The 22,812-nt window shown below is 57.7% G+C and overlaps 1 protein-coding gene across 3 annotated transcripts; it reads right to left on the bottom strand.

The window, feature by feature from the left end:
- Nucleotides 1–62: 62 nt before the first annotated feature.
- Nucleotides 63–22,769, bottom strand: CLASRP (CLK4 associating serine/arginine rich protein). 3 transcript variants are annotated; one of them, XM_082367853.1, is made up of 21 exons: nucleotides 22,502–22,769; nucleotides 21,575–21,702; nucleotides 14,408–14,505; nucleotides 13,735–13,836; nucleotides 13,427–13,506; nucleotides 11,176–11,260; nucleotides 9,860–10,008; nucleotides 8,960–9,056; nucleotides 7,881–7,959; nucleotides 7,723–7,796; nucleotides 6,100–6,141; nucleotides 4,973–5,188; nucleotides 4,570–4,857; nucleotides 2,798–3,061; nucleotides 2,438–2,477; nucleotides 2,079–2,292; nucleotides 1,770–1,828; nucleotides 1,629–1,675; nucleotides 897–979; nucleotides 500–524; nucleotides 63–216 (listed from the first exon to the last, which is right to left on the bottom strand). In XM_082367853.1, the coding sequence occupies exons 2-21, from the start codon at nucleotides 21,671–21,673 to the stop codon at nucleotides 174–176; spliced, it is 2,184 nt and encodes a 727-aa protein (XP_082223979.1). In that variant the 5' UTR covers nucleotides 21,674–21,702; nucleotides 22,502–22,769; the 3' UTR covers nucleotides 63–173. The 3 variants fall into 3 exon arrangements, 2 of the variants coding, with proteins under 2 accessions (XP_082223979.1, XP_082223980.1); XM_082367854.1 differs by having other exon boundaries at nucleotides 2,079–2,139; XR_014237599.1 differs by lacking the exons at nucleotides 63–216; nucleotides 500–524 and having other exon boundaries at nucleotides 2,079–2,139; nucleotides 2,434–2,477.
- Nucleotides 22,770–22,812: the final 43 nt, after the last annotated feature.

The following is a 22,812-nucleotide window of genomic DNA, read 5'->3' as shown; positions in this document are numbered from 1 at the left end:
GGCTGGTGGGCACTGGGGTTTGGGAGCCCTGCACCAACCACACAGACGACACGGAGGCCAGGTGAAGAGAATTAAATAATGTGTGATTTTATTTCATTAGAGATAAAACCAGCAGCATCACAGCTTGAGCCCTCGCCCCACCCCCTCATCCCTCTGCCCCCCCACGCTTCTGCCTAATGTCGGTAATGGGGGCTTCGGGATCTGGACCTTGAGCGCCTGGAGAGAGAAAGGGGAGAGAGAGGCCCCATGAGGGTTGGGCAGGAAGCAGGGAGCCCTGCTGCGTAGGCACGTGCACACATACACCGACATGCTTGGGACCACTGGGGCTTCAGTGATGGGTAAGTCAGCTGCAGAGAGGGATGTTCCCGAGGGGTGAGGCCAGGCCCTACGACTGGAGGGGACTGGAGGGGGCTGGGTCGGGACGGAGCAATCAGGGCTGGGACCTCCTGCCAAAGGGCAACTGTGATTTCCCAGGGAGCTGGGCCAGCCTGCTTATTACCTTCGGGAAGAGCTGTATTCTCGACCTGGAAAGAAAGGACGGGTGAAAACAAAGCAAGTGCCCAGGACCAGGAGTGCGCTCCAGGGCTGGGCTTCCAGTGTCTACAGCTAAGGCAGCGCCTGCGCTTCCAGCCCGTCTGCTGCTGGACGCTACCTGTGCCCCTTGGCCCACACCCATGCGCTGGGAATGAGCTTTTCTTCCAATTCCTGTAAGTCCCTTGTGACTGAAGCAATCACCGTGTGTTGTGTGTGTGACTAAAAAGTTTTAATTTATAGAAGGCTGATGTGGAAAATGTACCATGGTTTCTTTGTAACCCAGTTTGACATCTCTTCTTTTTTTTAATGCCACAGAGCCTCCAGCCTGGCTCTCCAGACCAAGCGACCACAAGGACACTCACTGTAACGGGGGGAGGGCGAGCGGCTCTGCCGGCTGTACTGGCGTTCCCATTCTTCTCTCTCCTTCTCTCGGCGTTCCCGTTCCCTGCACGGGGAAGGGGAGGCAAACCAGGGGAAGGGGTGGGCATTCAGCCGGCGATAACACTGAACTGAACTCGACGGCTGGCTGGGTCCCTGTCAGGGCAGGTGCTGGGAGGCCCTGGCTCCCAGCGCGGGGCTGGCTTGCATTCAGCCGTTCCGTTCGGCAAATGTTTATCGAGCACCAGTGTTCTAGGGGCAAAGCACACAGCAGGAACCCAGCAGCCAGACCCGACTTCTGAATGGGGACACGAACAAGAACGGGTGAAGGACACAGACAGTGCACACTGGGACGCCAGGTGCAGATTAGTGCTATGAAGAAAAGCGGAGTGGGGCTGGAGGATGTTGTGTTTTGGGGTGCTACTCCACACAGGATGGTCAGGAAGGACCCCTGAGTTCAGCAAGGGAGGGAAGTGGGTGGGTATCTGGGGAACAGCAGAAAAGGTAACCCAAGCTGGAGGCTGGCGGAGCTGGGAGGAGGTCACAGTGGCCGAAGTAAGCTGGGGATGGGAAGGAGACTGGGGGACAACATGAAGGCCAGGCGAGGGCTTTGATTATTTTCATCCACCCAGAAGGATAGGCCAGGGCTCTGGATCGGAGCAGGTGGTGGGGAACGCAGGGCAGCCCAGAGGCAGGTGGGAGGGAAGGGGTCTTACTTCATACGGATCTTGCGGGCCATGGCTCGAAGCTCGTCTTCCCGCTCCTACGGCAGGGATGGCAGAGATGGCAGGATGGCCGTGAGGGCAGGGCCGGGCCAGCACCCTGTGTGAGCCCTATGCCCTCACCCCAACCTGTACCTGGCGCTCGTGCTCCTGCTGGATCATCTTCTCCTGAGCTGCCTTCTTATCCGCCTTGACTGTGGGGAGGGAGAGACACAGTGGCTGAGGGGTGCCCTCAAGCCCCCGCCCCCCGCCCCCAAGATGTGGAAGCTGAGCTCAGAGAGGTCAACCAGACTGCCAAGGCCCTAAACGTGGTGGCCGCAGGGCAGGTGCACACCCACTCCTCCCCAAAGGGCCTCCTATCTGGCAAAGGGCAGGGCCTCCCCATGGTCAGGCCAGAAGGAAGAGGGGCAGGGGAGCCCTGGAGGGGCAGGTGGCGGGACGTACACTGCCTGTTCAGTGCCTTCTGCATCCTCAGCTTCAGCTTCTCCTGTGGCGTCAGCTTGGGCTGGGGAGGGGGAGAAGAGGCAGGAGACCGGGTGGGTGTCCCGGAGCTTCCACAACCCACCTCATCCGAGAGCCTGGGACTTGCGGGGGCACGTGCGCAGGACTGGCGGGCTGTGGAGACGGGCCACGAGGGTCTGGGAGCCCCAGTGGACAGCTGAGGAGGGCAGGGAGGCACAGATCTCAATCCCCGGGGCTGGATCTCCCGGCCCACCCGGGCCCCCCTGCAGGCCCACCGGGCCCAGCTCTTGGGCACTGCTGCTGGCGGGAATTACACGGGCGAGTTCCAAATTCTTACTGACTTTGGCAGCTCCTGTCTCTTTACCAGCGGCAGGTTCGGTCCTGGGAGAAAGAAAAACCAGCTGCCACCTTTGACCCCACGCGCCCTCAGCACTGCCCTCAGAGCAGACAGCCAAGGCCATGGTCCCCTAACACCCCGCAGGGAGAAACCAGGTCCCTCCTGGATCCTGCAGGACAGGGCCATGTCCCCCTCTGACCCCCGACCCAAGGCAAGGGCGTGACTCCTCAGAGCCCCCAAGGGCAGAGCTGTGGCCCCCTCAGACCTCCCAGGACAGGACCAAGTTCCCTTCGAAAAGAGCACAGTGGAGTCACCCTGCTCACCCGAGCTCACAATCCCCTTCCCCCAGCCCTGCCCCGCTCACTTTTTCAGCTTCTCGCCCACAGCGGGGGACGCTGCCGGCCTGCCCAGCTTCTCCCTTGGGGGCGACGGCGAGTGACTGCGGCTGCGGCTCTGGCTGGGGCTGCGGCTCTGGCTGGGGCTGCGGCTCTGGCTGGGGCTGCGGCTGCGAGTCAGGCTGCGACTTCGGGACGGGCTGAGGGACCAGCTGCTGCGGCTGTGGCTACTGCTGTGGTGCCGGGGACCCCGGCCGCCCCGCCTGTACCGGTCCCCTGAGCGGGAGCGGCTCCTGGGGGTGCGGTGAGGCAGGAGAGAGGCCGTGAGGCTCCAGGGACCCCGTGTGCGCAGCGCCCCACCCAGGCACTGAATCTACGAGCCTCCTCCGAGGCCCTGGGGTCCTTGTGTCTCCACTCCTCTCCCGCTACTTTCCTCAGAAATCCTCCCTGGCCTCCCTCAGTCTCTAAACAGAGACCGCCCTCTAGATACACCGGCCCTAAGATGGGTCTTCACTTCTCACTAGACACCCATTCACCCACTTCCCTGAGAGGTGACCTCTGGGAGGGCAGAACTTGGCTGGGGGCCCCCCCTTGTATGCTCACCGCCTCCTCACCTTGCCAGGTCCAGGGTCTCGCCACCAGTGGGGACGGAACCCCCCCCCCCACCCCGCAAGACTGCAGCACAGACCCACAGGATCCAGTCTGGGGACGTGCAAGCCCCATCCTCTATCTGCTCAGGAGCCTCAGGCTGGCCTCAGAGATGTGACCAGGGCCCCCCTCCAACCCCAGTCTTTCTCCTGACATCGCCCTGTGTCAGGCTCCAGGGAACGACCCAGAAGCCAAACCAACGCCACACACTGATTCTGGTGGGACTGTCCTGGGTTTTTACAAAATTCAAATTTGGTGGCAATACTGAGAAAACAAGAGCTGTCCTTTAAAAATCCAACCCAACTTCTCTTGAAAAACCAGAAGACTGAGCAACACCACGCCTGCCACTGAGTGGCCAACGAGCCCAGCAGATGGGACGTGTGCTCCCGGTTCACCTGGGCCCACGCGGCCCCTCTATTTTACCTGCTAGACCTTGTAGGTAGCTGACATTGAGATCCACACAACAATACCACGGGTAATGATGCTGATGGCAATAAAAGCACTCATCGAGTGCCAGGCCCTGCACTAAACACTTACGTAGAATTCACTTGGCACAACTTCACGACTCAGTGAAGGGGACACTGTCTCTACAGATGCAGAAACAGGCCCCGAGAGTTCACTAGCAGGGCCAGGATCCACACCCAGCCAGCTGCTCCGCAGTCCACGCTCTCGCCCGCCAGGCCGTGCTGCCCCTCCACCGGCAGCCCTGATCCCCTCGGGGGAGCGGACCGGAGGGGTGCTCCCGTCCCTAGGTGACTTTACTCCTGCCCCACGTGCAGCCCTGATCCCCTCGGGGAAGCAGACCGGAGGGGTGCTCCTGTCCCTAGGTGACTTTACTCCTGCCCCACGTGCAGCGCTTGCCTCACGCCCCGCCTTCTCTCAAAGGGCTGCCTTGACTTTCCGGCCCCTGCCCACGGAGTGCCCCAGTTCTAACGGTCGCCAGCTGCAAACACCTGGGGACTCCCCGTGACAAGCGCAGCTCCGTCTCCCTCCCCACTGCGTCCCTGAGAAGGGAGGCTGTGCTCCAGCCCCGGCACCACACCTGGAGTGAGCACATTCCCCCTCACCAATCCCAGGTCTCCCCTCCCAGAGCCTGGTCTCGCGGAAACGGGGCCCACGCCCAGCCCAGTCCCCACACCCCAGCCCCACGCACCTGCTTCTGCGCCGGGGCCCGTAACCGCCGCGCCGGGCAGGCGAACGGGAGTAGCGGTGTCCGTCTCGGGAGCCCCCACCTGAGTGCCGCCGGCCGCGGCTCCGGGATCTCGAGTAGCGCCGAGAGCGGGAGCGGGAGCGCGACCAGGACCGGGAGCGGGAGCGCGCATGGCGGCCAGAGCGGTAGTAGCCCCCGCCGCGGCGGGAGCGGGAGCTGGAGCTGGAGCGGGAGCGGGAGCTGGAGGTCCTCGAGGCGGAAGAGGAGGAGGAGGAGGTGGAGGAGCGGCGGCTGCAGGTGGGGCACGGAGGGCCGGTCAGCGCCGGCCCGGGCCGTGGCCCACCGCCGTCCCGAGTCCCCCCCACGGCGGCCGGGGCGTAGGGCGGGCAGCGTGAGCGTTACCGACCGGGCGCTGGCATTGCGTCCCGGTGCGGGGCCGCCTGGCTGGGGGGGCGCGGGGGGCTTCCCTGTGGCGGCCCCTGACGCAGCTGCTGCAGCTGCAGCTGCGGCTGCCTCCTCATCACTGCCCCCAAAACTGGTGATGAATGTGATCTTCTCCTCGCGGCCTGGGGTCGGGGAGCGGGAGCGGGAGCGGGATTCGGAGCTGGATTCCGAGGGCGACCTACAGAGCAGGGAGCAGGGGGCTCAAACGCCAGGCTCCTGGAGCCTGTCCACCAGCTAACAAAAGCCACCACAGAGCAACAGAAAAGAGAACAGCGGAGCCCCGAGCAACAGCAGACAGCGGCGCGACGAGCAGAGCCAATGGGCAGAAAGACACCAGCTATGCAGGGATCGGACTCCTGACCACGGAAACCTTCTCAGAACAACCAGGAAAAGGAGGAACAGAAAACTGTACTATTAAAAAGGGATGAGCACCTCTGTAATGTAACAGGAAAAGATTTCCTCAGCATAGATGTCAGGTCAGGTGGAAAGCAAGTTCTAAAGCGTTAACTGTGATATAATTCCATTTTTGTGAAAAAAAAAGTATGCCTTATCCCTCATGGCGCCCACGGATTGAGCACTTACTGTGCCAGACTTTTCATCAAAAGGTGTACCTGCCTCATCTCACCTATCCTCCCAGGAGCCCCGAGGGGTCCCTCCCACACCATTCTGCAAAGGGAACTGGGGTCAGACTGGGGTCTGTCCACCCTCAAAGCCTCTGTCCCAACCACTCCCACAACCAAGAGACACGCGTGTGCAACCAGGCCCTTCTGCGCCTGTTATTTCCCAATGCTTATTTCTGGGAGTTCAGATTAAAGGGACTTGACTTCTAAGTCCCACCTTCCTGACACGTCTGGTCATTTTCCACACAAGACTACGTTACGTTTAAATCAGAAAAATTTTTAAGGTTCACATTTAAAGGAAAAAGAAATCAGGAAAGCAGGCTAACACTCTAGAAAACAAAAAATGATTTAGACCCCCAGAACACATTCTCCAGTCTGTGATCTCAGGGCAGCCTACAGGGTGGGCCCCCTGCCCCTCCTCACCACCCCTGCCCTCCATCAGGAGGACTGCTGGGCCTTGGGAACTCACCGCTTATAGGGGTCATAGGTGGGGCTGTCTCGGCGGGCGTAGCTGTGAAGAGAAGAACGGGATGGGACAGATGGGGTGGGTTTGGGATTAGTGTGCACAGAAGTAAGGCCAACCCCCAAGCTGGGCGCCCAAGGCCACACGCTGGGCACAGTGATGAGGGGGCTGCCGGCCAGGGTATGGACCCTGATCCCTCCTCCTACTCACCTCACATCTGTCCGAAGCCTGAGCCTCAGCCCTGACCCACAATGTCCCAGACCCACCCTGACCCTGAGCAACAAGGACTTCAGCAGCCTCCGACCTGGCTGGCCTCTGGACCCTAGACTAGAAGCGACTCTCCTCCCACTCCAAGTCCCTGGTTCTGCTGGGTCCTGGCTTACTAATGATGATGAAGTTAAAACTAGAAGAGCCAATACGTCTTAGAGGCACACTATGCGCCAGGCACTAAGTGCTTTACTCAGTGAACTCAATCGCTCTTCCTAACAACTCTCTGACATGGGTACTGTGATTATTCACACTTCACAGCTGAGGAAACAGGCCCAGAGAGGTGAAGTCACTTGCCCAGGGCCACACAGCTCATAAATGAAACAGCCAGGATTCCAACCCAGGCCACGTGACCCTGAGCCCAAGCTTTTATGCACTACACTGACCTGCACCTCTACAACTCTTTAAAGAATATTTTCCAGACCGCACATCAAACCCTGAACCCACAACAGGTCCCTTAAGCTTCACAGCAACCCTCAATGACTCCCATTAAACAGAGGAGATGGGGCTTCCCTGGTGGCACAGTGGTTGAGAATCCGCCTGCCAATGCAGGGGACACGGGTTCGAGCCCTGGTCTGGGAAGATCCCACGTGCTGCGGAGCAACTGGGCCCGTGAGCCACAACTTCTGAGCCTGCGCGTGTGGAGCCTGTGCTCCGCAACAAGAGAGGCCGTGATAGTGAGAGGCCCGCGCACCGCGATGAAGAGTGGCCCCCACTCGCCGCAACTAGAGAAAGCCCTCGCACAGAAACGAAGACCCAACACAGCCAAAAATAAATTAATTAATTAATTTAAAAAAAACAAAAACAAAAAAAACAGAGATGTGTCAAAGAGGCATGGGTTTGCCTGGAGCCCCAGCTGGGCTCTCCGCATCAGACTGCCGCATCCAAACCTGCCCGAGACCTCGCTGTGGGCACTGGCACAGCCCCTCTCCTGGGAGGTGATGGTGTCCCTTTTCCAAAAAGGAAACTGCAGCTCGAGAGAGAAAGTCACCTGCCCAAACTCTGACAGTGAGGAAGCGGCCAAGCAGCAGAAACAGGTCAGAGTCCGGGGCCAGGCCCGTGCCCCTTGGCTCTGCTCTCAACCCTTCCAGCCACCCCATGCCACCTCGCCACTGGCTCCCAGGGAGCATGGCAAGCGTCCCGAGTCCAGCAGGGTGAGGGGAATGGCTGGCAGGGCAGGTGTCCACACGCCCCTCACGGCCACTCCTACTCCAAACCTTCCCTATTCACTGCCCTACTAGGAGGTAACTGCCTGCAAGCGGCAAGCTTGCCCCCAAAGTCTTCCTGAGCCCCGGCTCCTCCCCCAGAGCCCTGAAAGACTGGTGCTGGCAGGGTGGGGGCATGGGGCAGAACCCATCCTACCTGGGTGGGCTGATCTTGCGGCCCCTTAGCCGCTTCTCCCGGAACTCCCTCCGCTGGCGCCGGGAGCGACGGCCCTGGAGCAGGGTGGGTACGAGGCTGGTGAGGGTGTGCCTTCCAGGAGACACACACCTGCCCTGCCACCCTGGCCCAGCCCTCACCGAGTACATGGCCTTCTCCTCCTCAAGGGCCTTGGCGTGTTTGATGGCCTCTGCCTCCTCCTTGTCTTTCCGGAGCATCCTGCAGAGGGGCACGAGGGGCACGATGGAGGAGGGGCCAGGCCACAGGCAGAGTCACTGCAGGAAGTGAGGAACCCCAAGCCATCCTGGGGGTCTTGCATTCATTTAGCACTATTACTGAGCACCCACTGCATGCCAGGTGCTATTTCAGGTATTAGGGATTATTGAAAACAAACAAAAATCCCCACCCTTTTGGGCTACCATTCTGGGGAGAAGAGACACAATGACCAAGGTCACATAACATGGTATGTTAGATGGTGAAAGCCTCGATGGGAAAGTAAATCTCGGAAGGGGGAAGGAAGTCCAGGGAACTGGTAGAGGCTGCTGCAGCCTTCAACAGGGAGGTTGGGGAAGCCACCCAGAGAAAAGTGACAGCTGATGAGAAACCTGGGGGAGTGAGCTGCGCAGGTGCCGACAGAGCCAACGGCACACTGAGCGGCCCCGAGGTCAGGTGGGGCCTCAGGCGTCGAAGGGGTAAAGAGGCCAGGGAGGCTGGGCAGGGGTGGAATGTGTGGGTAGAAGACCAGACAGGTGAGACTTTGCGGCCGTGGTGAGGAGGCTGGCTGCTCCTGAGTGAGGTGGGAGTCATGGAGGGTTCTGGGCAGAGGACGCTGTGTTCAGACTCGGGAGTACTCAGACTCCAGCTCAATACCCTGTCAGATGGGACCGGTCTATGTGCTCCACACCGGTGTGGCACAGGGCAGAGGCTTAACCAGCGACTGCGAGTGAATGATCCAGGGGGCGAAGCCTCTCCACTGGAGGGCGCTGTCCACCAGGCCCAGGAACCCCGGGAGTTTCCAGGGGTCAGATGGCCTCAGGTCACACAGCTGGGGGCAGCCTCCACTTCGACAAGGCCGGTCACAAGTACCCACCCCACGAGCTCAGGAGCCTCTGTATGTCATGCCCTGGCGCAGGGCCAGGCACACAACTGCTCGGGAAGAGGGGTAGCAACATATGCCAGGTCCACAGGATGTGGAGGGGCGTCAGCCCGCCAGCCTCACCTGACGAAATCGCCATCGGCCATGCCATAGGTCGTGGCCTGTTTGTTGAGATCTGCCACCTGCTCCTGGTTCAGTTCGTCCACGTCCACCTCCACGTCTACACCAAGAGAAAGGCTGTCAGGGACCAAAGCCGAGCGGGAGGAAGGGGAGAAGGGGCGGTGCCCTGGGAGTTGGGGGCGGGGGTGCCCACCAGACCGCAGGCCTCTGCAGGGAGGGAACGAGTCAGCTCATCTCGGCATCCCCAGGCTGGCACAGGGCTTGGCCAGAGGCAAGCACAACAAACGGTGGGTGGGGGCGGGGAGGGGTGTGTGATGTGGAGGAAGTAAATGGGGGAGTGAACGGGGGACGGAAAGAGAGCGGCTGAAGATCTAGGTGGGCGGGAGGCAGGGGGTTCGGGTCACAGGCACTCAGAAGCCAGATGCTTGATGGCTCAGTGGAAGGTGAGACGGACGCTTCACATATGTCTGAATAAGTCTGAATAAACAGCGGGTGGGCTGAGTGAGAAAGGGATGAGAGGTGGAGGGAGGACAGGCATTTAGGTGGAGGTGGGCGGCAGCACGGGGGATGAGGCTCTATACTGGAGGAACACTTGTTTTCCAGAAGAGAGAGAAAGAGAAGGGGAGGGAGAGACAGAGAGGCTGACACAAGCAAGGAGGACAGACTCAGAACCTAGGTGGGGACAATATCACAGAAGCAGAGTCCTAGAAACGAAGGAGAGAGACACAGAAGGGGAGGCTGGACCAGGAGGACGTGAGTGAGATGGGAGGACAGCAGCGCCCTGGAGCAGGGGCGGGAGAGGCGGGGCTCGTAAGCACAGGGCACCCCACAGAGGGGGAGGGACGAGACACGAAAACGACGCCCAGGGACTGTGGGGGGGGGAGGGCAGAGAGGGGACCCCACCGATGTCGGGGATGACCTCATCTTCGTCCGAGTTGCTCTCCTCCTCGGCCGGTGACTCCTCCTCCTCCGGCTTCTCTGCCACCTTCTCCACCTCGGCCACCGTGCTGTCCTCATAGGTGTAGCCAATGGAAGCCTTCTTCTCTGCCAGCCTGGGACAGGGGAGCCATGAGCCAGGGAGGTGCGGGGCGGGGGCGGAGACCATGGGCAGGATGCAGCCCAGGCCAAGCCTCGAGGGCCCGCACACCGCGCTGCCCGCGTGCCGCCCTCCCAAGTTCCAGGGCAGCTCGGCGCCCTTGCCTGCAGACCCTCACTCACGCTCTCCCTCAGCCTAGAACCCTCTGTGGCCACCTCCCACCAGCTCTTCCCTCCTCCTCCAGCCCCAATGCACCATCCTCCAGGAAGTCCTCCCTCAGGCGGGATCGAGCACCATCCTCAGCTCCCCAGCCCCACTCACACTGGATCTGTCTCCCCCCGCCCCAGACTGTGAGTCCTGCAAGGGCAGGCCCGAGTTATCCTGGGTAACAGCATGGCCCAGCCTGGTCCAGAACGGCGCAGGGGCCTAGTGCATGTCTGCTGCTGAATTTGGTCAACATTCCCTGACGCCGTCCCAGTGCCAGCCTCGTCCTGAACGGGGGGTCAGGGATAAGGATCAGAGTCAGCAAGAAGCTCCCGCCACACCGTGAAAACTCTTCAGGTGGAGGGAAGCAGCAAGCGCTGAGGACCGCAGTGGGGGAACTGCTCAGCAGCAGGTGGTAAGGAGGCAGGGCCCCAGGCCCGCTGGGGGACAAGTGGAGCAGCGGCTGTCGTGGCGAAGGGGGGCCACTCCTCAAGGGACACAGCCTGGAGAGGTCCCCCTCCAGAGCGACATCAGCCGCTGCTGGCCACAAGCTGACTGCACGGCCGCAGAGGACAAGCACTTCACGAGCTCCGTCTCCGGTAGTCCTGGAAAGTCCAGGCAGGGGGCACTGCCGCCAGCCCCCTCACAGGGGAGCACGCCAAGGCTCGGAGGGAAGTCCTCACCGGCAGGATTCAAACCCAGGCCTGTCCAGCCCAGGGCCTGCTCTAACTCCCTGCTCTAACTCACCTCCTACCATCCCACGGGTTGCAAACGCAGTGTAGAGGTTTGTCAGCAAACCCTTCCCGTCTAGCTGCTGCTTCCTCCTCTAAACATTGAGCAATCGAGCGCCTACCCTGTGCCGACCAGCAGCCCCGGCTCTGGGGAGCCCCAGGTGGACGGGATGGACGAGGCTGTGCCCTGTGGGGCTCATGGTCCGCCTGCCTCCCTCAAGCCCATGCTGCCCCAGACCCCGACTCACTTCTTCTTCTCATCCTCACTGGGTCTCTGGAGGCCTCCGTATAACTCGTCAATGTAGATCTGGTACAGGCACTGCTCCTCTGAGACTGGGGCAAGGCAAGAGGCACGTGGGTCAGAGGGGGCTGGGGACACTGGGAATTCAGGGGGTACACGAGAACGCAGTGGGGGGCGCGTAGGAGGGCAGGTGTGACCCAAGCACAGCCGGGTGCAGAGTCACGGATTCCTAGATAATCACACCGTGTGTGGTGAGGACACAGCAGCTGCAGGAGGGCCCTGGTGACACCACTGACTCGCCATGCAACCCTGATCAAGGAACTGAGCCACTCTGTGCCTCGGTTTCCTTTTCTGTAAAATGGGACCACTGGCAGAACGAGCGCGTTGTATTCCGGCGCTGCTACTGTTACCACTGTTAGGAAGGTCTTCAGCTGGACCCCTCAGAACGACAAAGCTATCCTGAGCACTGGACGTCAGTCACCTGGACCCCACGGGCCACTCCACTCTGTGCTCTGTGGGCCAGTTTAAATTAAGCGCGGTTAATCTGGGCTCTCGTTCATCCACAACACGCAACTCGAGGAGCTCAGCAACGTACTGGAGCCTCCCCGGGTCTTCCTGCAGTGAGACATGCCCGAGTCCCGGTGGGACCCTGGGCAAGTCCCCTTGCCTCGGTGGGCCTCAGCTCTTCTATCTGTAAAGCGAGGTGGGTGGGCCGGGCGAGCCCAGGCGTGCCACAGTACAGCCCTCCCCGCAGCCTCCGCGGTTCTGCTGGTAGTCTACAAAGCCCCGCTGACCTGCCTCACGTGAGCCCCAGCCACGCCAGCCTTCTCTGTCCCCCCAGGCCAACCGCCTCCTTCCCCCACAGGGCTGTCCTCGTGGCCCGGAGTCTGGCGGCCTCTCCTCACTGGGGAAATCTTGCCCACCCTTCCCTGAGCCAGCCTCGGCCAAGCACCTCAGAACAGCACACATCTGTCGTGACGGCGCCTTAGCTTGTGACTACCACCTGCTTTCGTGATTACGTGGCTCCCCCACTAGACCCCTGCTCCCAGAAGAGTGCCTGACACACCACAGGCGCTCAGGAACTGCGGGAGTGAATGAATGAATACGGAGTCAGAACTGAGGGAAACCCTGGCTCCGTCACCAAGAATCTCTGTAGCCTGCGGGGACGGCAAAAACAACAACAGCATCAACGATGACGCGTTCCCCCTGATTCCAAGGCCTCAGTGATTGCCAAAATCTGACAATCTCTGATTTTAGAGATGCTAAAACACCTATTTTAGAAACAAAGAAATACGGAGACAGTGAACCCACAGGGAGGGCTGACTGCCAGGCGCAGTGCGGGGCCTTATGCACTCAACGAACCCTCACAACCACCCCAAGGGACAGAAACCACCTTTATCACCCTTCTCCAGGACGAGACCGACACCGGCCAGGCTAAGGGACGAGTGTGTGGCCCTTAATTTCACAGGGAGAGCCTGGGAGTGGGGGGTCTCAAAGTCCTTCTCAGAAGGCGAGCTGAAGTTCAGAGCTGTCCAGCAGGAGGCAGCAGTGCTTAAGGGCAGGGTGAGAACCCCAACTCCTTGGACATGGTGTCCCCCCCCAACCACTGAGCCTCGATGTCCTCATCTGTAAAATGGGGGCATCACCCTTACCTTGCTGGGAGGTTATGCACATGTACTGAGATAACAGAGACGAAAAACTCTAAGTTTGGCAGGGTCTGAACCGCCACAAGCCCAGAGGGGAAAAGTCTCTAAACCTGTTTTCTCATTTGTGAAGTGTTAACGGTGATGGCTTGGGAAAAGAACACTGGACATATATGAACGCTTGGCAAACTGTCAAACTCTGTCTAAATATTCATTTAAAACAAGGAGAAATTTCCCTTCCAGAGCTAACATTCTGACCCATGCAGGCGGGGGAAATACACAGAGGAAAATAATGTATTCTTGCTATTTTCACCAATTTTTTAGGAAAAAAGACCACAGAGTTAGAGGGCATGGGATGTGGAAGTGGCTGTGGTAGGACCATCTAGTTCACCAGACATCTCCTGTACCAATTCCAGAGACAGAGGGCCCCGAGAGAGAAAGGGATGTGAACAGAGTGGGTCCATGACAGAGCTGGGACCAAAACCCAAGGCCCCTTAGTAGAAAGTACTGGGATAACTTTTCTTCCCAACCTTGTTGAGGTCTTCCAGTCTCCAGGGACACCCTCCGCCCCTCCCGCCAAAAAAACCCACTCCCCCACCGCCCCAGGTCACTCACTGCCAGCAAAGTCGTTCTGCACCAGGCCTCGGTAGCGCTCGTAGTTACATTTCCGCTCGTCCGACTCCTGTTCTGGGGAGCTTTGGGGGAGGTCAAGGTCTTGAGACCACAGGGAGAGGGTAGACCCCCATCCCAAGCCAGCAGGAAGGGGGATGAGGGGCCTGGCTCAGTATGACGGGCGGGGGGGCCTCCCCACGTGCACACCTCCTTCCTTCCCAGGACGGTGACAGGCAGGCCAGGGCTCAGGAAAGAAGAGGTGCTGCTAGGTAGGACTCCCTGCCTGGCAACCCCTGGGGGAGGCAGCTTACATGGTGGTGAGCAGAGGCGGGGTGTAGTCAGGGATGTGGTCCAGGTGGGCGCGGACATCGAAGCGGTCAATCATGTTGTTGGTGTCCCCCTGCCAGGGCATCCTGAAGTGGGGAGCAGGGGAGCAAGGAGCCTAGGGTCCCCACTGCCCAGGACACAAAGTGCCTGCTCCCTGCCACCTCATGCTTGGGAGTCTGGCCCCAGCCCCTCTGATCCCCATGCCAGCCCCACCCTCACCCCCCACCTCTCAGTCCCTTATGCCACCAACCCCCCCCACCAAATCTACATTCAGGCTCCTGACATGAATAGGGCCCTGGGGAAACTGGGGCCCTGTTTTTCAGAACCAAGCAAGAGTGGAGAACTCGAACCAGGTCCTAGGGGCCGCCTTTATAAGCCCAGTCACCCCAAAACACCCCCTCCGGCAACCTACTCTCTGCTGCATCTGGGCCTCTGGCCCCGGCCCCACTCATTCCCCTCTAAGTCCTCCTCCAACCACTACACCACGGGGCCTTTATCCCAACTGCTGCCGTACAGCCTTAGCTAGTGACCTTCACCTTCCCATGCAGGCCAAAGCTTCCCTGCCTGAGACTCCGAAGGTCTGTGTCCTACCCCAGGTCCCTTTGGACCCCCAACCCTCAGTCACAGATACTACCCTACCACCAGACCCAGTCTTACATGTTAACGGGGCTCTCGGCGGCCAGGGCAACTGCAGAATCCAGGTGCACCTTGCAAGCTCGACCATGCACCTGCAGGAACTGGGCTGGGTCCTTCTTCTGCAGGGAAGGACAAGATGGAGGTCACCACCCAACGGAGCCCCAAACCCTGCCACTCACACACAACCAAGTTAGCAGCAGGCTCACCTCTGATGCCAAGCAGGCCCTACTTCAGAGGTAAAAGAACCTACACAAGGTTGGCAGCACTAACGGGGGCCACCTAACCTCTGGGGACAGGGGAAGGGTTTCCTCTCGAGGTGGTAGCAAGAGGCTCTGAGCTCTGGTCCCACCTTCCACACAGCCAGTATCAAGACCCACCTCCCTAAAATACTACCCCCAACTCTTCACCCCACCCCCACCCCAAGGCCACTCATTCAGAGGCAGGTGTGAGCACTTTGGCAAGGACCAGCCTCTAAGACACCAGGACTGCATAAGCTCATGAAAAGACAATCAATGTCACTCTTCACCAGAGACATAGCAATCAGAACTACAAGACACCACCTCACACTCACTAAGATGGCTAAAGTTGAAAGGACAGATGATAGTAAGTAATATTGACAAGAATATGCAGAAATCAGCTTCTCCAAAAAGTTAGACAAAGAACTGCCATATGACACCCAGCAATTCCACTCCTAGGTATATACCTGAAAAAACTAAAAACAGATACTCAAATGCTTGTACACGAAAGTTCACAGCAGCACTATGCACAACAGCCAAAAAGTGGAAACAATCCAAATGTCCATCAATGCTAGATAAACAAAACATGGCATATCCAGACAATGGAATATTGTTTGGAAGTAAAAATGGAGTACTGATCTACACTACCACATAGATGAGCCCTGAAAACACTACACTAAGTGAAACAAGTCAGTCACAAAAGGCCACATATTGTATGATTCCATTTATGTGAGATGTGCAAAACAGGCGAATCCATAGAGACAGAAAGTAGACTGGTGGCTGCCCAGAGCTGAGGGGCGTGGGGCACGGACTGCTCATGGGTATGGGGCTTCTTTTGGGGGTTATGAAAATTTTCTAAAATTACATTGTGGAGATGGTTGCACAACCCATAGAATATACTGAAAGCCACTGAATTGTACAGTATGTGAATTATAACTCAATAGAGCTGTTTTAAAGAAAAAAAGGTACCTAGATGGAGAATGGCCCCTGAGCACCCCCCACCACCTGATGTTACACCTTACACTCACTTATCGCCTCAGGCCTGAGGCCTCCTGTGGGTGTCACGATTCCAAGTCACCAGAACTGCATCAGGAAAGGATAAAATCTAGCAGCAGCAGCTCCCACCACTGAGCTTCCCGAGCGCTGGGCCCTGGCTGAGCTGCAGCCCCTGCCACGTCAAAGGAACCCACAGGAGCCACGAGCCGGGCTGCTGGTGCTCCCCACTAAACCCCGGCCACGCTCCCAGCACCACCTCCCCAGAGCCCAACCCCTTCCCATCCCGCCTCCCCCGCCCCCCAGCCCTGCCGCCTTCCCCAACCACTCGGTGGCCTCCTGGCCTCCTCCCCGCTCCCTGCTACCACCCTGGCCCTCTGCAGCCCACTTTCCGCGAGGCAGCCTGAGGGGTTCTGCTAAAACCTATCAGGCCACGTCCGCCTGCTCAGAGCCTCGCCGCCCCGGCCTGGCCCTCTCTGACTTCTCTCCCCCGCCTCTGCTCCAGGCGGCCGGCCTCCAGGCCACAGCACACTCACTGCTCTCGCGCGCTTTGCCCCTCACTTATTCCCCGTCTCCTTCTAGCCGCCTTCCTTATCACCTCTGCCTGAACAGCTAACCCCCAACCCGACGCCTCTAGCTCCTTAACCACACCGTCTGCTTCAGAGCACCGCCCACCACGGGTCACCTGTCTCCCACACTAGACCGCAGCTGCCGCGACGCAGGATCTGTCTTGCTCACTGTTGCGTCCCCAGCGCCTAGAGCAGGGCCCGGCCCACAGCAGGCGCTCAGGAACACTGACGGAAGGAAAGAGAACGAACCCTCACGGACAGAGGAGGAGGCCGAGCCCCTGCAGGAGAAAACCATCAGCATCAAGCTCCCGCGAGCCTGCACTTGCTCGCTCTGCCTCCACCTCCCGCCCCAACCCCCAGGTGGCCAGCGAGCAGGCGCTGAGAAGGACGCTCACCAGTGACCACAGCTACCACGGGGCTGCGACCTGTCCTGCGCTCACTAGGTGCCAGGCGCCAGGCCGTTCTCCCTCTCCTCTCACGCCTGAAGACGCTGAGGGTGGGGTACACCCGAGCCCACGGGGTCCAGCGGGGTGGCGCTGCTGGAATCCCACTCCTCACCCCGCGCCTCACCTGCCTCCCTCAGTCCCTCACCTCAGGCCACACAGCGCCCTCGGCCCCGCGACCGCCCCAGCCAGGTCTAAGGCCAAGAGCCCCTCGCGTTCTGAGGCTGCACCAGGCCAAATGCCCAGCTCCCACAGCCAAGACTCACGTGGGACACTGTTTGCAGCATGGACTTTGGCCTGTAGCGTGAAGCCACTGGCAGTGCCAGCACCACAACAAGGAAAAAAGCATTGGGCGGGGAGTAAAAACCAGGGTCCATGGACTGGCTCTGTTGGGAGCGTCTGGAAAAGTCAAGGAACCGGACTCAAAGCCAGGAGCTGGGGACTTCCCTGGGGGCCCAGCAGTTGGGATTCCATGCTCCCAATGCAGGGAGCCCGGGTTCGATCCCTGGTCGGGGAGCTAGATCCCGCATGCATGCCACAACTAAGATCCCGTGTGCCGCAACTAAAGAGCCGGTGCAGCCAAATAAATAAATATTAAAATAATAATAATAATAATAAAAATAAAAGCCAGGCGCTGAACTAAGTGCTTTATGTACATCTCAAACTTCTCCATCATGGGAGAAAGGTGCTACTCGCACCCCCAGGTCCCACGAGGGAACTGGAGCACAGAGTGCGGAGGCTCACTTGCTCCTGATCACACCAGCCATAAACACACTAGGGTCTGAGCCTAAATGGTCCTGACTCCAAAATCCACTCCTTTTTTTTTTTTTTTTTTTAAGTGAAAGGTACAGTAGCGTTAATTATATGCACCTTGCTCTGCACCGGATCTCTAGAACTTTTCCAGCTTACAAAACCGGAACTCTATACCCAATGAACAACTACTCCCCTTTTCTCCTCCTGCAGCTCCTGGCAACAACCATTTTCTGTTTCTAAGGTCTTGACTGCTTCTAAGACCTCATACACGTGGGATTTTGCGGTGTTTGTCTTTTTGTGACTGGCTGATTCCACTAGACATAATGTCCTCAAGGTGCCTCCACGCAGTAGCATGTGACAAGATTTCATTTCTTTCTAAGGCTGAATAATATTCCACTGTATGTAGGGACCACTCTTCTTTACCCATTCATCAGCTGATGGACATTAGGTTGTTTCCACATCTTGGCTATGGTGAATCACACTCCAACGAACATGTACAAATATTTCTTCAAGACCCAAAATCTATTCTTAACCATTGGATCATTACATCTCCAGGATCAGAGGGGGTCAGAGGAGTTCATGGAGTCTTTCACTCACTCATTCAACTGTTAAGCAGGCACCGACTCCAGGTGCAGGCGTTGTGCTAGGGCCATGGCAGTGACTGAGACGCCAGCCCGGCCCTCAGGGCTCACAGTCCAGTGTGGGGGACAGACCCATCCCCCACAGTGACGACCTAGAGTGGGCAGCACTGGGATAGGGGAGCCAGGGGATGCGTCATTTAGCCTGGGCCCTCCTGGAGAAGGAGATGCCGAAGCTGAGATCTGTTTTATTTCCCACTTTCACATCAACAGGGAATTGTTTCTTTATCCAAACCACTGATCAGAAGAAAGCTGACAAGGACAGGAGAAATGACAGAACTAGGGTCAGCTAGGGAGAGAAAGCAGGCAGCGAGGACAGATCAGCAGAGAAACCGGCTGCCTAGACACACCTGCCCGGCCCATCACAGCTGACCTCGGCTTCTTCCACACTCGCCTCAGCCGCCTCTCCAGGCCCAAGAGCAAGATGAGAGACCCGTGTGACAGCCCCATCCCCTCGTCAAAGCAGCCATCATCCACAGCTTGGTGGCTGTGATCTGAACGCTGATCACATTCCCGTACGGGGACAATGGCTGCTCGTACAGGCCTGCACCACAAAGCACCCCACAGACACTGTTGTATTCTTGAAGCTCTTCCCTGTCACCCTGTCATCACCACTGTCCCAAGGGGGAAAACAAAGCTCAGGGAGCTCCCCAGCTAACAAGAACAAGAGCATGGAGTCCCAGGCCTTCTAAGTGGCCCAATTCCAGCCTTTTTTCCTCCACACCATCCATCAACCTGGATGCTATTCCAGCTCTACTTGGTAATAACAACAACCTCAGAACCAACAAGAGCCGGCATTTACTGAGCAAGTTACCCTGGACAGGCCTGCCCTCGGTGGTCTCTGTGCCCAATCTCACTATATTCCAACAGCCTAGGAGAGAGGTGCCCTTGTCCCCACCATTTGTGGCAGACCATGAGTTGGCAACCAACATCCACCGCCCCTTCTTTGATAGTAATAAGACTCCTAACATAACTGGCACTAGGCCACCCAGAATACAGTCTACGCCTCTTAGCCTTCCTGGCAGCTGTATGTGACCATGGGGCTACTTTCTGGCCAGGGGGATATGAGTGGACATATCATGTGCAAACATCTAGAGACTTTCTTAACTGGCATGAGCCCCCTGGCCTCTTTTCCCTCCCTTCTTCTTCCCCGCTGGATGTAATGAAAACATGATGGCTAGAGCTTGAGCAGCCCTCTTAGACCTTAAGACAACACTGGGAAGAGAAGCCACGCACGGCTGAACAACAAAACGGTCCCTGAGCAGAAATGGCCACCTCTGGGCTTTTATGTGAAAAGGAAATAAACTTCTATCTTGTCTAAGCCATTGACGCTTCAGGTCTCCGTTATTCACAGCCAAACCTGATTTTACAGGATACATCATTTCACATGCAGAAGAGGAAACCAGGCTCAAGGATACAGTCACTTGCCCGGGCCACGTGGTATGTAAGTGGAATAGTTGGAATTGGAACCCAGAGCCCTGTGACTCCAAACTCTTAAGGACCTGGTATGGTTTGGTATTTTGCCTCCCGGCTGTGTCACCTTGGACAAGCTGCTGCACCTTTCTGAACTTCTATTTCTGCAGTAGAAAGCCCAAGTGAAGAGCTAAGAGAGGTCCAGGGTCAGAGAGTCTGGGTTAGAACGCCAGCTCTGCCCTCTCGCTATATGATCTACGCCATGACTCTCTGAGCCTCAGTTTGCTCAACTGTGAAATGGAAACAATAAAAAGCAAACCACCTCCCAGGCTTGGGGTGACAATTTGATGAAGTGGAGACGCATGTCAAGTGCTCAGCACAGTGGTTAACACATAAATGCTCAACAGCATTAGCCATTATTATCAGCATCACCTTTAACACAGGGATCAATACCAATCTCTCAGGCCTGCTGAAAGGACTAGAAAGAATGTGCCGAAGTTGCAGGCACGGGGTCTGGCACACCATGAACCCTTAATAAATGGCAGCTATTCATTCCTGAGCACTGATTGTGTTCTTGGTCCACTGCTGGGGCCTCAACAATAAGCAACACAGACCCAACCCCTGCCCTTGTGGTCATGTTATAGTTATTCTGACACCACTGGAGAGGGGCTCTCTCTACAGCCCAGTGGTTCCCTCCTGGGTGACAGAAGGCAACTGAGGCGCTCTCAAAGATTCCTCTCCTAGGGTAATAGCAGCCTCTGTCTCATGGGTGACTGTGGGGATTCAAAGAAATCATGCATCCAAAGCTCTTTTCAGAGCCTGGTGCCTGCGAAGGACCAATTAAAATGGTAACTGCTATGTTTTATTCATCTGTTCTTTTAAACCACGTTGGGCTCAAGCTTGGAATGCAAACATGACCCAAATACACCTAGTCCCCAGTCGTACAGAGCTGGATAGGTGTATTAAATTCCACAAAGGGGAAGGACAGGGAGCTATGATGGCTGAGTATGGAGGATGAGGAAAGACTTCCCTGAGGGTTGAGATCTGACAGATGAGCAGGAGTTAATCGAGTATAGGAAAAGCTCATGCAAAGGCCCTGTGGCTGGAGAGGGCTATATAATTTGGTGAGGTAAACTGGTAACTCTTTATACATCTTTTTTTGTTGTTAGAAAAAGTAGCCTAGGTATTGAGGAGGCCAGATGGCGTGAGCAAAGGACAAGGCAGAAAGCAGAGTGACAAGAGTCTGGAGGGGGTGGTAAAAGCCAGAACATGCAGGGTCTTAAAGGCTGTGTTGAGGAGCCTGGCACTAGGGGGTCACAGAGAAGTTCTGAGCAAGGGAGGGACAGGGTCAGCTTTGTGCTTTAGAAAGACCTCTCTGGCCCCTCTGAGGAGGGTGGATTAGAGGCGGCAGGACTGGAGGCCAGGAGACCAGGGAGGAGGCTGGGGCAGTGATGCAATGGTAAATGAAAACGTCTATAATAAACACCATCTAACGGGAGAACGGAACCTAGTACGCAAATGCCATTTCAAGCTGGGGTCTCAAGAGCAAGTAACAGTTAAACAGGTGAGAGGAGGCATTACAGGTTCAATCCCTGTGGTGGCAGAGACGGAAAAAAGGCCAATGGAGCTACCTAAGGATGAAGCTGAGAAGCCAGACCACAAGGGCCTTTTATATCACAAGATGCAGTGCGCTCTTCTCTCCAAAAGCAACTGAAGCATCAAAGCATCAAACAGGGGAGGGAAATGGTCAGACTTCACTTAGTGAACGATGATGGCACTCCTTCGGGGTGCCAAATTAAACCTCAAGAACGCTGAGCTCTTCTGGGCACTGCGAATACAGCAATAAGCAGGACAGACAACATTCCGGAGGTGGCCAATCTTATGTCTGGACTGCTCTGAGTGTTACAAAGACTTTCCTCCTTCCTACTAACCCCAGCTCTGTACTGAGTCCACACCAAACAGCACAGTATACTACAATAAACAGAATACCTCAAGTTTTTACCAATGATGACGCTCAAAAAATGGACATTCTCTTGAGGAAACTGGGCTCTGGCGTTAGCGTATTTCCAAGCCCAAATCGTTCCAGGAGGACCAGGGCCCCACCCTCCAGCAGAGCTCCCAGCCCGGATTCAACGTTACTCACGATCTTTTCATAGTACTCCCGCCGCCGCTCTGCCCTCTTTTTGTAGTCGACCATCATACCTCGAAGCTTCCGCTCATGCTTCCGAGCCTCGTGCCACATCGTGGTGAGGCCAGGCCTGGGGCCTCAACCTGAGCGATAAGGAGAGGGGTGTCAGACGGGCTTTAAAAACCATATAGGCAGAATCTATGTCATCTAACAAGTTGGTGACAGAGTTGATCCTGAACAGCAGCTTCAGGGAGGGGAAGTGAGGCTGTGGAACTGTGCTCCAGATGCTCAGGTGTATCCCACACAACTCTGATCCAGGACCCTGGGCATTCTGAAACCGCCCCCTCGGGTGATTCTGGAGTGAGCATCCCTGGGAAAGGGGTATCCTGTGTTCAAGGAGCCAGAATCAAGGATGAAAGGTTCGGGAATGGAAGGAGCGAGTGTTGGAAGCAAGGTCTGGAGACAGACCTTGAGCAGCTGGGGCTGGAGCTCAAGGGAGGGGGAAGAGCTGAAAGGGCTCCCACCAGGGGGCATCTGTGGGTGTGCGTATGGGTAGCAGGGGTCCGGAGATGAAGGCAAGTGGACGAAGAGGAGAACGATTTTATGGGAACAGAGTAGTGGTTTAGAGGTAGGGGTCGAGGGCAGGTGAAGGGCGTGGACGGAAGACGGCGACCCTTGCGGGAGGAGGGGGAGCATGGGAGAGTGCTGTTAAGGAGAGACCAGAGCGCGGCTGAGGTCTAAAGACGGAATCTAAATTGCGGGCGCGGGGTGGGGGGGTAGGGTAGAGACCGAGGGAAGCGGAACGGGCAGACAGGAGGGGGTGGGCTGAGCTTCGGGACGAGGCTGGAGGACAGAGGCAGAGCCCGATGGTTTTGGACAGGGCTCGAGCACCGGGTCTGGGCCTGGGGGTTCGGGATAAGGTTTTTGACAAGAGGAAGGGACCTGTGGCAAGCGGCGGGGTCCGACGCGGCGAGTTCGGCCCGATGGCGGGGGCAGGGCGCGCCCTGAGGCCCGGCAGGCCGAGGGGGTGCGGAGCGGTCGGCCCTCGAGGCCGGGGCCGAGCGGAGGCTCACAACAGACCGGAGAGAGGTCGAGGCAAGGACGAAGCTGGGCTGACGTCCGCCCGAAGCCAGGAGGTCACGACCAGCACCCCGCACTCAGCAACTCGCCGCCGCCTCCCACCGCTGCGCTCGCGCGCGGCCCGCACCGGAAGCGGAAGTGGGAGGCTGAGTGAAGGGGGAGGGGCGGAGCCT

This window comes from Balaenoptera borealis (assembly GCF_965194805.1).
Source record: "Balaenoptera borealis genome assembly, chromosome: 19".
Lineage (NCBI taxonomy): Eukaryota > Metazoa > Chordata > Mammalia > Artiodactyla > Balaenopteridae > Balaenoptera > Balaenoptera borealis.
This window is presented reverse-complemented; position numbering and strand designations above follow the sequence as displayed.

What these genes read in the sequence shown, in the direction of transcription:
- CLASRP (XM_082367853.1), bottom strand. Translation starts at nt 21,673, where the DNA reads ATGTGGCACGAGGCTCGGAAGCATGAGCGGAAGCTTCGAGGTATGATG. An exon ending in GGGCCCCGGCGCAGAAGCAG is followed by an intron (nt 3,062 to 4,569) that starts GTGCGTGGGGCT and finishes CCGCACCCCCAG; the next exon opens with GAGCCGCTCCCGCTCAGGGG. An exon ending in AGCAGGAGCACGAGCGCCAG is followed by an intron (nt 1,676 to 1,769) that starts GTACAGGTTGGG and finishes TCCCTGCCGTAG; the next exon opens with GAGCGGGAAGACGAGCTTCG.